Below are 14,879 nucleotides of genomic sequence, written 5' to 3' on the forward strand. Positions count from 1 at the left end.
TTTCCCCGGCGATGCAGCGTTTGTTGACCATATAATGACCACGATAATTAATTAGATGTATCCAAAACTTAATCTCGGTGTTACACATAGAAGTGCCACTAGATGCCAGTATAACCCCAGTGTTCTAAATTCTTCATGGGTTGTCTCTTTTACGTTATCATGAATGCCAGACTGTTTATGCCATTTCAAACGTGCACATTATCTGCACATAATTATATTTTAGGACATAATCGTGTTTATTGTTGTGAAGATTCACTGCTTTCAAGTTGATACGTTATGGAATCACAGCAGTCTTGGACCGATAATGGTTCACCTGTGGACTTGAATGAACAAGTCTGAGCCTACTTCAGACCATTTCCCAATTAATGCTGGCTTTGATCCAACACTGTTTTCTGGTGATCTGCTTATATAGAGCTGTGTATTATTTATTAACATGTCAATAGCTATAGGCCTACATATATTCTTGCCGGATAAATTTACATAAAATAAAATATTACAAATATAACACTGGTTGTAGTAAAGGCAGAGCAACTCATTGACTACATTGACTTCTCACCTGTGGCTGTATTTACAAAGGCCTTTCAGATTCAAATCAGAGGGTACATATTGCGACGCAATATTTGTGAGCTTGTAGATCTGCTATTTTAGCTATTTGCTATTTTAGCTATTTCAATAATATACTCTCTCTTAGCGAGCCCTTTCATTTCAGTGAACATTCTGAACAAATCACTTTGCTCACTTTCACAGGACCGACCAGTTCAAATGAATGGTTCAAGTTCACCGCTCATGTTCCACGCAACATGGAGGATGTACCCAATGTACTAATGTATCCATCCATCCATCTTCAATGGAATGAGATTTCCAGATTTGGAGATAATATAAACCTTATTATTTGATCCACCACAGGGTCTCTTCCCAATGGGACGTGCATCAAGGACCTTCCTAGGAAGGCGCTCGGGGGGCATCCGTACTACAGTAGATGCCGGAACCACCTAAGCTGACTCCTTTCCAAGTGTAGGAGCAATGGTTCTACTCCAAGTCTCTCTTGGGTGACTGAACATGTGAGATCCAAGACCCTCCTGCACCCCCCCAAACGTCCCTTTTAAGGGCCACCTTCCTCTCCTTTTGCTGTGACCTTGCCGTGGTGGAGAGGCTTAGTGATTCAGTGACTCTGGGACCTATGCTGGTGGAGGTTGATCCTGACAGGTTTAACCACACCGCATTGGTCACAGGAGAGAGTCCAAACTAACAACAGCAAAACCTCTTTCTTTAATGAGGTGTGAACTAAGGAAATGTTACCATAGTTTAACAAATCACACCTAGTGTGAAGTGAGCAGTGCTATTTGAGTTCATTTCATTAAGCGTCCAGATGTATAGGCCACACTTCATGTCCCCAGACAAAGTCAGATGTTGGAGCTTAGCTCCTTCCAGGAGCACCTCTCACATCATAAACAGTTAGAAATAAAAAATTTGCATATACCCTCTACACAATTAAACTTTACGTTGGTTTGTTTATTGCTGAGTGAGAAAACAATGTTTCACATTAAGTTAATCATCTGGGACCCTCCAAAATAATTTGGGGATCTAGACGATTGTGTGTGTGTGTGTGTGTGTGTTTTTTTTAAACAAATGCAAGGGTGCCAATACTTTTAGCCACTACTGTATACAATTCTGGAAACTTTGTGCTTGTCCTGTAACATCGAATGGTTTTAGCCAATACCTGTGCTTCAGAGATGGCGACACATGCAACATCCACTTTGTTAGAATGAGCAATATGTTGTAAAGAGTCATATCAGGCAAAATCACATTCACGGTTGCATCGTTTATTTATCAAGAAACATAATATACAAGGCCAGATAAAAGAACTGCAAAGTAGTCAAAAAGGGAAACAATCTTTGGTTCTTGTCAATCATGGACATGGTGAGTCTGTAGTGTGTAACCGACCGTGGAAGAAATGTTTGCGTTACAAAGTTAATATATCATTAGTGGCTGAAATGACCACACCAATGACATCAAGTAACCCAAGCATCATGTCTGTGGAGTGTTATGAAATTAACATTACATTGACTGTGTCTTACTGTGATTTACACACAATCATACGCCACCCAATCCTAATTTGAGCAAAAGCATTCTTTTAAATCATTACAAATTCCTTTATTTACCTTTTCCAAAGGCTTGATCTAAAGTTATTCGAGTGCCAGTGTCACACGCCCAAAGTAGCAGACCTGCAATCTCACGAGTCACACAGAGTCACGTTGTGAGCTTGAATATCAGCAATGTTTGGCAAGCGGCAACAACAGGCAAATAAGTATAAATCAGGCTATAAACTGAACACACATGTACATGTAGGAGTTAATGGCTAATGAATATACATTCCCGGTTAAGTGCTTGTTGTGTCAGAATGCCACAAAACAAAACCACATGACAAGGGTTGCATAGAGATCCTATAACATTCTCGTATATATTATACCAGTACTACTGCAATGACCCGAGGTGGGTGTCCAACAGCTTAAGTAATGTGCCAAAAAAATTATACAGACTGATTTACAAAAGATGGACTTAACTGGCCTAAAATTGGAATTGAAACTGAAATCGGTCACGTCGTGACCGCAAGAACAGCCAACAGACAAAGGAAATCGACCGATACAAAGCGAGCAAAGGAAAAAGACAATAATTAGGAATGGAAAGTTGTTCCAAATACAATACCTTCATAAATGATCTCAAGTATGAAAAATAGACTGATTTATTTTTATAGTGGTGTTTTTCCAAGATACACACTTTAAAAATTGTAAACAATAAATACAATCCACAAGATGAGAAGCACAATGCAACTAAACAAATCAGAAAAAAGAAACGTCTGCAACCCTAAAATGGTCTGCAAATTGATACAAACTCAAACTTCAGGAAGATGTGATGTTCTAACAAAACTTATACTGCCTGAAAAAAATAAGCAAACCTAGATCAAAATGAAAATGTAATTTCTAAATTTCCCCAGATCACTTGCCATCTGCAAGTATTGTACTGACTAAATACATTAATAAATTGCCACCTGTATTGAAGCCAAGGTTGTGCTACTAGATGCGGCCTTTACAATACTGCAAACTACAAACAATATCCGACACACATGAACGCGTACAGGTGGAACGCAGGAACACAAATTACATAGGAATGGACTATTTTCTGTGACTTTTGCCATCCTGAGCAGCATTGACTCTCTTATCTTGCACAAATATCTCTGCAGTTTGTGCATCATGCGTGGAATGTGAAGCAAAACAAAAAAAAAAGAAAAAAGAACAGGACAGAAACAAGAGATGCAGGATAAGATCTATCCCTTAGAAGGCACAATCTCCCCTTCGTTACTGTGAAACCCCAGACACATTCGGAAGGACACGAGTAAACTCTACCACCATCGCTGTCAAACCAGATAAAAGCAACAACTGCTACTGAAACGGCGCTTAGTAGCAGAGGCTCGCACGCTAGCATGTGTGTGTGCGCGTGTGTGTGTGTGTGAGACTAGGGCTGCAAGGCTCAGTCTTGGGCAGTGAGAGACTGGGGGCATGCCTCTCCCATTAAACCCTCTGTGTCCAGCTCTGGGCCACAGTGACAAGAATGAGAGCAGGGTGTTGCGTCCGGGGCGGGGGGGATGCTGGCGACCAGGCTGGGCTCCTGAGGTAAGTCCGTTGGGGGCGGAGAGGGGGAGTCGGCCCTGGGGTCCTCCTGGGCTCCGCTGAGGTTCTGGACCTTCTTGCTGAGCTCGTTGCGTTCCACCTTCAGCGCCCGCCTCAGCTTCTCCAGCCGCTGGACTTTCCCCTGCAGGGCCTCGAACTCACGGTCCCGCATGGTTTTCTGTGCAGAGACAGTCAGTGGAAAAAAAGAAAGAAATACAAGCCCGTATTGACATGTCATCCACATGCTGTGCTATTCTATATGTTTTGGATTCATCTGGAGTAGGGATGGGACGATATCAAAATATCATATCATGATTATTGTGACAAAAGAAATAGCAATTTACGATATTATTGGGAAAATATCGCCATTATCCTGGGGTGGAACATTTGCCAAATAATTTTAGATCTACAAGCTCACAACACGTCGCAACACTTTGTGAGCTTGTAGATCGGCACCTTTTTGGCAAAGACATTTGATAGATTGAAAAATAGAGGGTTTAAATGGTACCGGATATGCAGCTCGGCAAATAAAAGGTGAATTGATCCCAGTGCATGACGGAGTACGATATCACGATAAATTAAATCTCCACAATACGATTATCGTGAGTGTTTTTTATCACGATAAACAATAATAATCGCGTATCGTCCCATCCCTAATCTGGAGTGGCTTACCTCTTCTGCCATCTCCAGGAGAGCCTTGTTGCTGCTCTCCCATCTGGAGCGATACATGGTGGTCTCCTTCTCCAACTTCTTGATCTTTTTTGTCATCTGATCTTTATATTACAGAAGAGTAAGTGATCTACTTCCGGGTCATGTATCGCTAACTTAAATACCAAACCACTTGGCCAAGATGTACTACATATGTACTAAATATAGCTTAAAAATTCAAACACCCATGTCACCTTTGCAAGATGTCGTTTCCAAACCCCTTTATACAGTTGTATTCGTTATTACCCTCATATTTTGCCTCTGTATAAAATAGTCCGCCGGTCAAATATGTCCGACCGGAAACGTGCGCTGCGGCACAATAGTTCCGCCACAATAGTTCCCCCCCCAAATTTTTTTTTTTACGTTTTTTTTTTCTTTTTTTTCCCTTTTTTTTCCTTTTTTTTTTTTTTTTTTAACTAGATGTGAGCGGCCCAAAGGGCCGCGACCCTCTAGTGATATACAATTACACATAAAAAGGAAGGTGAGCTCTTGAGAGGCTATTTTCTTTCTTTAACCCCCCCCCCCCCCCCCCCCCCACACACACATTACCTTCTCCATCTCCTGTTTGAAAGTGGTGAAGACCTCATTGCTCTTGGATAAAGTGGTTTGAAACTCCTCAAACTTCTCTGTGTAGAGTGACAGCTAGGAGGGGAGGAGGAAACCGTGAGGGTTGGTCAGGTACAATCACGTCAGAATATTTAAAGCTCCCTCCAACACGTTCTCAACAAACCATCTCCACCGTGGCTTTGGTTTGAAATTATGTCACACTGCTATGGAAACCAATGCAAAACAGAGTTTACTCTCCTCCACATAACTTATAGCTCTAAAGCTCTAAAGGTTGGCACTGGAAAACATACAAAAATACTGGAGCGGGCTTTAATATTCAGTAGCGAAGTGTGATGTCACTTCCGTGAAATGGCGTGAAATGTCGCCCTCTACGGGGTTCATGCTGGTATTGTTTTGTATTCAAATCGCCATTGGGGAATTTGCGATCACCGCATATAAGAACTGTGTTAAAAATATAAACACACCATGCTCTCGGATTGACCCAAATGGATATGAAGCATCGACTAAGGTGGAAATGTACAGATTTACCCAAAGAGTAACACAATAAACGCTAGAAACGAGTTACAACAGGCTAGATCAGATATGAATGAATATCATAAACTATGCAGAACCCCCCCGCTGACAGAAACGCGCACATGGTGTGTGTGTTTACATTTTTAACACAGTCCTTATATGCGGTGATCGCAGATTCCCCAATGGCAATTTGAATACAAAACAATACCAGCATGAACCCCCTAGAGGGCGACATTACGCACAAATGACGACATGGCTTTGTTTCTCTATAGCCAGACCAGACTAGATCAGAGCATAAGATCTTCAGGACAATCAGGCCTTTGTTTCAGGGAACCTAAACACAAACACTACAAAGAACTTATAGTAGGCCTGTCAAATGAATATCAGTATATTTGCTTCAATGACACCTCTACAGACTGGTTGTAGTTAGATTATTTAATTCACGTAGATGTTCTGTTTCTTTTGCATGTTATGCGTATTCCATAAGGTTATTGCTTTATCTTCAGGCGTCTTACTGGTTATCATTACTACTACTACTATCACTAGCGGTACAAAGGGTCCAGTCAAACCTGTTGCTTGAGGTGGACCTCCTGTTGTTTCATCAGCTCACACATCCTTTGAGACTCCACTGCTTCTTTCAGCAGCTGAGAACAGAGTAACCCACCAAGGAATTAGGGGACAGAACATGTGTTTATGTACAGTATGCATGTATGTATGGCACGTGGATGACTGACGTACAAACTCTTTCTCTCTGTCGTGGCGTTCCTCAGACTCCTTGAGCAGCTCCTGGGCCTGATGCAACTTAGCGTCCACCAGCTGCTGCTGGAGATCCTTGTGCTTCACCAACTTGTCTATGTGCTGGGACACGCACACACACACACACAATCAGATTATAAACTCATACTACTAATACCAATGTTTTCCTAAACGCTCATCTCGACTTTCTGCTTCATCTCTCTCTCACCTAAGGCAGTGGTCCTCAACCTGTGGGTCGGTCCCCAAAATATATTTTTTGGGGGTGGGGGGGTCCCCAGATGATTAACTTAATATGCAACATTGTAAACAAAACAGCATACAGTTTGAGTGTATGGAGGGTCTATGCACATTTCTTAAGTGACAATTTGAGGACCTTTTAATACATCTAAAATGACAAATTAAATATTGGTCAGATTGTCAAATATTAGAGGCAGACATTTTGCAAATGGCCGATCTACATGCTCACAACACCTCATGAGCTTGTAGATCTGCTCTTTTCACAATAGAACTGTGTTATACAAAATGTAATGCCTCAACTCTTAGCGCTCCAGTTACAATATGATTATTTTGTGGGCAGCCTGAAAAGGTTGAGAACCACTGAACTAAGGGATGTTCATCATACAAAAAAAAGCCCCCCAAAATTTGAAGACAACAATTCCCCCCGACAAGGGAGGCCAGAGGAAGTACCTCCTCTCGCAGCTTGTACTGTTCTATGAGCTTCTTGAGTTTCTCAGCCAGCTCCGTGTTCTCCTGCCTGAGGCTGGCGTTCCTCTCGTTGTGCTGCTCCATCTGCGTGTGGACAAGGTGAGTTTGGTGTGGAAAGGATACAGTTAGGGATGGCCAACGGCTAACCGTTACCGTTAAACCGATAAGAAATTGGTTACCGGTAAGCACTAACGGTCAATTTTGACCGATAAAAAAGAAAAGAAAAAGGAAATCAACCCATGTGTCGCACCAAAAGCCCCGTACACCAATATCTACGCAACATCAAGTCATCAACCATGCAACTACGCGCTGTGGTCACACATTTCTGGGACACCAATGGCTGTGTAACATCCAGCATTCAGGCAACTGCGAGTCTGCGACGCGAGTCATACACGCCGACCTATTCAACAAATGCTCCGTCGTCGATTGGATTTTACAAAACAGACCCCGTCACATTGAATCCCGTTTAAGAAGAGCTTAAAACACAACTTTCTAATGTTACATGTTGATGACGTGAGGAACGCTAAAGTCGTCTTGGTTACAGAGTAGGATATGCGAAAATAACAAAGCTGAGCTCAGAGTCGCAAATTCAATGATCGCTGCATCAGCACACACAAAACACGGGCGAGAGAGAAGAAAAATAATGAAATGGACATCACGTTTAGCCGATTCAACCATTCCAAAAGTTATACGATTGAAAGTTATTGTTCTACATACGAGCATCTCGCTGCGGCTGTTTAGTTAGCCGATAGCCAGGGAGTGCACAGAATGTTAGAGAGGCATGGGCTGAATGGCCTTTTGGTGGACAATTCTGTTGATAAAAGTTAAGGGCTCCAGCCCCCTTTGCTGTATGTGCGCACGTGCCTGGCACATTACAGACTGATCATTTCAATGCCCCCGTTTCTTTGCAAAAACACATTTCTTTTAGAAAACATTTGTATTCTTGTTTCTCCTAGTTTTATTGTTTGTAATGTGTAAATATGGCACTTTATTATGGGGAAAAACGGGTGTATTTTCCTTTTTTAAATCGCTAAAATAGCACATTTTTGAACACATTTCCTTAACGCATTTTGAAGAGATTTCCTTAACGGTTAACGGTTAATTAACTGATAAGGCCTTTCGGTTATCGGTTAAGAAAAAATCTCCATTTGGCCATCCCTAGATACAGTCGCAGTCGACGCACCACACAGCGCCAGTGTGTCCGTTGTAGGTGCCGAGTCGCTCGCCGTTGACAGAGTACCACACGTTGGCTACCTGAAATTCAACAGATGGAAGACAAGCATAGACACAATTATGACTCAACTTTTGGCGTTTTCTATTTATACTGTATCACACAAAGCGAGTACCTGGCACTAACAATAAGTGAACTTTCAAGAGTTCAATGAACACAGGATTTTACAGAATATTATATTGTAGTGTAAAACAAAGTACCGGTATATGGTACCAAAAGCCAGTAAACGCCATGCAGTGGAAAATGCCAAAAGTTACCAACTAGTCCATACATGTTCTTAATTTGGCCCGCAGGTTAATACTGATATATTATTGATTTCAGCTGTTACAATTCCAAACATGAAAACATGACCTGCTTTAATTCATTCATTCAATATTTATTTATTCTCGAAATTAGACTCATTTACAGTAATACATTAGAAGTAAACATCACCAGCTTGAAATTACTTACATATTAGTAGTTTGAATGACTAGTATAGTGGTCTTTTTTATGATCAATGTATTTGTATTTAAGTTCATAAAGTTAACATAGTATAACTAGATGCATTTGAAATTAAATAAACCTGAACAAGTCCATGCAAGTATTGTTGACTTACGGTGTCTTTAGCGACAGAGAAGATCAGGTCTCCTTCTCGGTTGTATTTGATTTGAGTGATGGACCTTTCATGGCCCTGGAGCAGAATGGGTTTCTGTGGGAGACGATACATAAAGAGCAGACAAAACGTTCTTAGACACAGTGTGGACAATGGCATCCAGTGTTTTCAGTAGCCAGGTAAGTATAACAGTCTGTGTTAGAGCAGACATAGCTGCAAATTGCAACACTAGATTTTTTTCTAATTATGTTGAATCTAGGGTTGCAATACTTCCCTCCCATAGGCAGCCAATGCATCAAAACAGTTTTTTTTTCTTTTTTGCTATCTGATTGTATTAGTTGCAGCTGGAATGGTAGCATTAGCGGCCCCTCTGGTCGAATGTCTGTTCGAATGCAGCGACGGTTGGGGCTACGTTTGACCAGAGAGGCCGCTAATGCTGCCATTCCGGCTGCAACTTCCAGGCTTGTAAACATTACCGGCTGACAAAACTAGCGATTTTAAGGGGTTGTTTCATGCCGCAGTTCATGTTTTATGTACCGATGTGAGGTTTTTACAGTCTGGGAGCTCGGAACTGCCGTTACTTTTTAGACAAAATTTCGTTTTGTGTGTTTCCCAGCTGTGATTTGGAGGCTGTCGCCCGATTCCAGCGGCCATGTTTCTAGGACCTCATCTCGGAGCACAACAGTACGCAGCGACGGGTGAGGTTCTATATGGGGCTAGGGGTACACACAAGCCCCCAGAACCCTGGGGGCGCCCTGAAACCAAAAGGACATGTTGGCCGTTTTGAGGTACTGCAGTTGGGTCTAATCTCATGAACGCGCATTTTGGCTCCACCCCCTCCACTCCAGACAGCTGAATCCTCTGTTCCTCTCCGGAGCGGAGAGCACCGCACCGCAGACCGCATTAAACCAGGAAATAACCATAGACTTCTTCTTATTACTTCTTATTCTGTGTTTATTAAATATAGATACCTTCCCGAATCTCTTAGTTACAACAATATTGTTCTTATAAAACTGTTGGTTTACTCATTAGTATTAGTTATTACGATTTTCGCGTTTTGTCATCTTGACAGAGGCTGTCTGCCATTGACTTTGCATTGGGTTCTGAAAAGTCCGATCTTTTTTTTAAATAGAAGCTTTACGTGAAATGTTAATGAATATTTACTATCAAAATGGGATTTAAATGCGATACATACATGGTTTGATAACCTACAAGTAGGCGAAAGCCATTTCTGAGTAGGCCTGTCTGTCTCATAGAGTTATAAGTGGGTCTGTCTCATGGCCTGTCTCCATCATCCATATTGTTATGTGTGAAGAAGGGGTCAAGTTTTACATTGTGCACACATGACACATCCAACGTTAAATTTACCAGCTTTTTGAATGACCTAATGAAATATGCACTCATGTTTGTATAGAGCCATAGAGTAATAAGAATAGAGCAGAGGGCAGGCCATATGTGATGGTTAAATAGTTCCATAACACTGTTAAAGCTAGCCTACTGAAAATGATCAAACTCTGTCTGTGACACTTACAAATGCGTAATGAAATGTATTCATTTTGGACAAAGTGCATCTAATGCATAGAGTATATATATATAATATCTAATGTAGATTTCAAAGAATGTCTCTATATGTCAACACACTGTCATCTAATAAAAATACTCTATTTCAGACTGTAGCTACTATATGAATTATATTTAAACTTGTTTCTGGAACAGAACACAACTCTAAGCTTGTCTAGAACAGACCAGTAACTTTAACTATGACTCGTTTCACCCAAGGAATCCATGCAAAATGCTAAGATTACCACACTGAATGACAACACAGGTTGATATTGTAAATCAGGTGTCTTCAACGTTTTCAGGCAACGGACCCAGATGAGATAGAGATGAAGCAGGGACCCCCACAACCTTTTCATAGATTCCATATAGTTTAATCGTCTGACCGCACAATCATCAGTGTATTTTGGATTCATGTCAATTTGTGTTTTCAGATATTTAACCACTTGAACCGTCAATACTTAATAAGCTTCACTTTCACTCTGTAATTAGTCTGCTCTTTTTCCCCTCTACACCAAAGCCCTTTGCCAAAAATAGCAGATCTACAAGCTCACTGTGAGCTTGTAGATCGGCTATTTTGGGCTAAGGTTCTCAGAATAAGGACACTAGGGTTCAAGTGGAATAGAAAAAAGTTTCTATCACACAAAGATTTGGAGGACCCCCTATAGTAACTCTGAGGACCCCCTAGGGGTCCTGGACCCCCTGTTGAAGACCCCTGTTGTAAATAATGGGAGAGTCCAAAATACCACTTCTATCCAAAGCAAGAACTTATGTCATGATAGTTGATAAACAAGTGAGCATGCAACATTGGAACTGGAGCACTCACTGTACACTCAATCAGTGTACTCTCCTGATGAGATAAAATTGTCAACCCACCTAAAATCATTTTCAGTTTATACAGCTGGAGATACAGTGACACCTGTTGCTGTACACATACTCTTATGGTAATGATTGCTATCAGAATATAGAGCTTTATTATAATTATACATTGTTCATACCATGTTGAAAATACATTTCTGAAACAACAGAATACATTCCCAGCCAATTCCCAGCCAGCCAGATCATCTTTTTGATCATATTCCATCACATTATTTTAACACCTGTGCAGTCAAATATCTGTACCTGAAAGATGATGAAACTACAACTACAGCTTGTAGTAGGCACACTATTATATAATAATAATAACACACTATTTTGAATGAATTTCACATGTAAAAACGTTAGACCATTGTCAATGGTGTGTATAAACCATAACAGTTAATTTCATAGAGGTATACATTAACTAATTTACCTCAGAAACTTCAAGCAATGGACTTGGTTATTAATATGGATTCCACTTTGGTAATCTATTCCAGTGTTTCTCAAACTTTCACATTTTCAAGGTCTCCCCTTAACTCTTTACAGCATACAAATGGAACCAAATTAACCAAATGTTGGTTCCATTTGTACACTGTCATTATACACTTGTATAGACCCCACAGAGTCCCTGGAATCCACTTTGAGAACCACTGATCTATTTGAAATGCATTCTGTTTGTTTGTTTACAGTGGTCGTCAACGTTTTCAGGCCAGGGACCCCCAAACTGATGGGGAGATGGAGCAGGGACCCCCTACCTTGGGGGTCCCTGCTCCATCCAACATGCATGTACAAGTGCATGGCTGTACCACTTCCATTTATAAACATACCTTAACAACTGAGAACCAATGTCAATACTATCAATCTATCACTAACAATCTGTCAATTGCACAATAATCATGTATACAAGCTATTCAAAAGAGACAGAATCATGTTTTATTTGTTATATTTAAAGACAAATTATTATTTTTCTTTCTTTTTTTAAATAAAAAAAATATATATATAACGTTTTTTTTTTTTTCAACAATTTCACGGACCCCTGCAGTGTCCCCGCGGACCCCCTGTTGAAGACCCCACTTTAGAAGGCTAATCACATATATGCAACGTAAATATAAAAATCATGTTAAATACAACCACTAAATATCAAAAATATATTAAACCCAATAATTAATTCGTTAAACCATGAAATACACAATGGTTAATTAATTCAACGTGGAGTTACACTTCCAGGCGATGCCTCAGTCCAGCGGGACGTATCGTAAGATCTAATCCGAGCAGAGTGCTTCTCAAGCGGGGAGAGGAGCTGTACTGGGCGGCGTTTCCCTTTCTTCCCCACTAGAGAGCGTTCTAAACCAACAGAGCTCGTACTCGCGGCGCTCGTTCATGACTTGAGCCAGCGCGTTCACAGTGGCAGTGCTCGTTCATGGCTTTGAGCCCAAGCGCGTCCATGAACAAATTCGATGACGCAAAATGCGTCACAGTAGACCCACTACGTCACGTTTTACTACCCGGATGGAGGGGTGAAAACGCCTCATGCGCTGGGTGAGCAACTCAATGCAAGTGGACGGGCGGGGATATATGTGTCCTCTCTATTAATATTATAACTCTATGGGTACACAGGACTGTTGAGTGACTTCCCACGAGCGCTTCCAAATCCAGCACCATCCAGAGTGTAAACCCTTACGGGTCCATTTACGCTCTCAAAAGTTAGATTTGTTAAGAAAATAAATCTGCATTACGTAATTTACAAGAAGTCTACACAATTAGGGAATCCAGAAAAACTGATATTTTTGACCAACGTTTGGCTATTATCTCTTTTATCCCACAGCAACACAGCATGGAATTGTACACAAAATATTATCCAACGACAACAAAATCTACGTTTTGTGTCTGAGAGGCTAAATCTCATCATCAAATGGTGGTCCGTGGCTCAAATGCTGAATAAATAACGGGCCCTTGATATGAAAACGGTTGAAACCCACTGAATTAAGCCAGTGGTTCTCACAGTGGATTCCAGGGACTCTGTGGGTTCCTTTATGGGGGTCTAAATCGACCCATACAAGTCTGACAGTGTACACAATGGAACCAAATGAACCATTTTGTACACTGTCAGAGTTAAGGGGAGACCTTGAAATGTGAACGTTTGAGAAACACTAAATTAAGCGACCACAGCTTCTGTCTGCATCTGCATGCAATGCATGCATCTCGTCGACGTTCAGTTAGCTCACACGCTAGGCTAACGTTAGCCGGGAGCGGTTAAACCGGAGCCGACAAAATCTCCACTAGATGAACAAAACACCTTCCTGGTAAACATAAATTCGGTGGGACATTTTCCACGATCTGATGTGCTCACCATCGCTGTAAAGCGGAGTCTTTCCACTCGATCCTTTGAGGTCCTGATTTCAACTCAAACAAGAGAAAAGATGAACACTCGTGTTTCAGGCGGCGGAGATGCGGAGGAAAAGGAACGCGATCACTTCCGGGTTCACTTCCAGCAAGTGATGGTTTGTTCGCGCGCCACCTGGTGGTCAGAACAGAGCACTGCTGGTGCTTTAGGACCATAGTTTAGGACGCGTGGAGATGTTGCCATGGCAACACAGATGATACACAAGCCTGCAGCACCTGTTTGTTTACAAGGTGACGTCAGAGCGTTTGCGCGTCTCTGCTGTACACAAACCGTTGCTAGGCAACAGCCAAGAGCCAATGAGCAGCGGGCAGCCAGCAGTATAAATAGAGGAGATCAGGACATTCAAATCACTTTTCTTCTTTCTTGTCACAGAGTAAGCACAGAACTGAACTGTAAGCAGCAGAGAGACGACTTATCCATTACTATGGCTGAAGTTACACTGTTGTGGTCAGACCTGGAGTGCAGCGAGGAGTGGAGGGGGATCAAGTATGAGGACTGGGTGGCCATCATGGTCGAGCACAAGGAGAGGATGGAGGAGTTGGAGTCTCTTGTGACCCTAACCCTAACCCTCAGGAAGCTGAAGGAGGAGAAGCCTCTGCAAGAGATTCAACGCCAGAAGTGCCAGAAGTGCAGGCCCGGATTGACAGTAGGGAGTAGGGGGACGATTCCCGGTGGACTGTGCCGCCTAGTGCAAAAACTGGCCTGGTGCCTCCTGAAAAAAATAAAAAGATCCCCTTTGCGCAGGCCACATATGGAGTCTCTTGTGGCAGAATTATTTTCCCTCAGGAAGCTGAAGGAGGAGAAGCCTCTGCAAGAGATTCAACGCCAGAAGTGCCAGAAGTCAAGTGGCACGCCATTCTGGATGAGAAGGAGGAGATAATGGAGGAGTGGGACTCCTCCATTATCTCTTTTGGACTCTGGCCAACTACTTTTTCCTCAAGTGAGATCTAAGACCCTTCCTGCACCCCCCCCAAACGGCCCTTTTAAGGGCCACCTTCCTCTCCTTTTGCTGTGACCTTGCCGTGGTGGAGAGGCTTAGTGATTCAGTGACTCTGGGACCTATGCTGGTGGAGGTTGATCCTGACAGGTTTAACCACACCGCATTGGTCACAGGAGAGAGTCCAAACTAACAACAGCAAAACCTCTTTCTTTAATTAATGAGGTGTGAACTAAGGAAATGTTACCATAGTTTAACAAATCACACCTAGTGTGAAGTGAGCAGTGCTATTTGAGTTCATTTCATTAAGCGTCCAGATGTATAGGCCACACTTCATGTCCCCGGACAAAGTCAGATGTTGGAGCTTAGCTCCTTCCAGGAGC

At 42.0% G+C, this 14,879-nt stretch overlaps 1 protein-coding gene across 2 annotated transcripts; it reads right to left on the reverse strand.

Annotated features, from left to right (window-relative positions):
* Positions 1-1,815: 1,815 nt before the first annotated feature.
* LOC308292168 (alpha-taxilin-like) lies at positions 1,816-13,603 on the reverse strand. 2 transcript variants are annotated; one of them, XM_080734448.1, is made up of 9 exons: positions 13,506-13,603; positions 8,744-8,836; positions 8,101-8,171; positions 6,900-7,001; positions 6,195-6,314; positions 6,026-6,100; positions 4,926-5,018; positions 4,341-4,436; positions 1,816-3,846 (listed from the first exon to the last, which is right to left on the reverse strand). In XM_080734448.1, exons 4-9 carry the CDS (start codon positions 6,999-7,001, stop codon positions 3,529-3,531), a joined length of 804 nt encoding a protein of 267 aa, XP_080590574.1. In that variant the 5' UTR covers positions 8,101-8,171; positions 8,744-8,836; positions 13,506-13,603; the 3' UTR covers positions 1,816-3,528. The 2 variants fall into 2 exon arrangements, with proteins under 2 accessions (XP_080590574.1, XP_080590573.1); XM_080734447.1 differs by having other exon boundaries at positions 6,900-8,171.
* Positions 13,604-14,879: the final 1,276 nt, after the last annotated feature.

This window comes from Nannobrachium achirus, assembly GCF_963921795.1.
Source record: "Nannobrachium achirus genome assembly, chromosome: 10".
In the NCBI taxonomy this organism is placed as follows: Eukaryota; Metazoa; Chordata; class Actinopteri; order Myctophiformes; family Myctophidae; genus Nannobrachium; species Nannobrachium achirus.

Excerpts from the sequence above, each read along its gene's own strand:
- LOC308292168 (XM_080734448.1), bottom strand. The coding sequence starts at position 7,001 with ATGGAGCAGCACAACGAGAGGAACGCCAGCCTCAGGCAGGAGAACACG. Across the intron at positions 6,101-6,194 it reads ACGACAGAGAGAAAGAGTTT|CTGCTGAAAGAAGCAGTGGA; the intron begins GTACGTCAGTCA and ends CTCTGTTCTCAG. Across the intron at positions 5,019-6,025 it reads AGGTCCACCTCAAGCAACAG|CTGTCACTCTACACAGAGAA; the intron begins GTTTGACTGGAC and ends CTCCCCTCCTAG.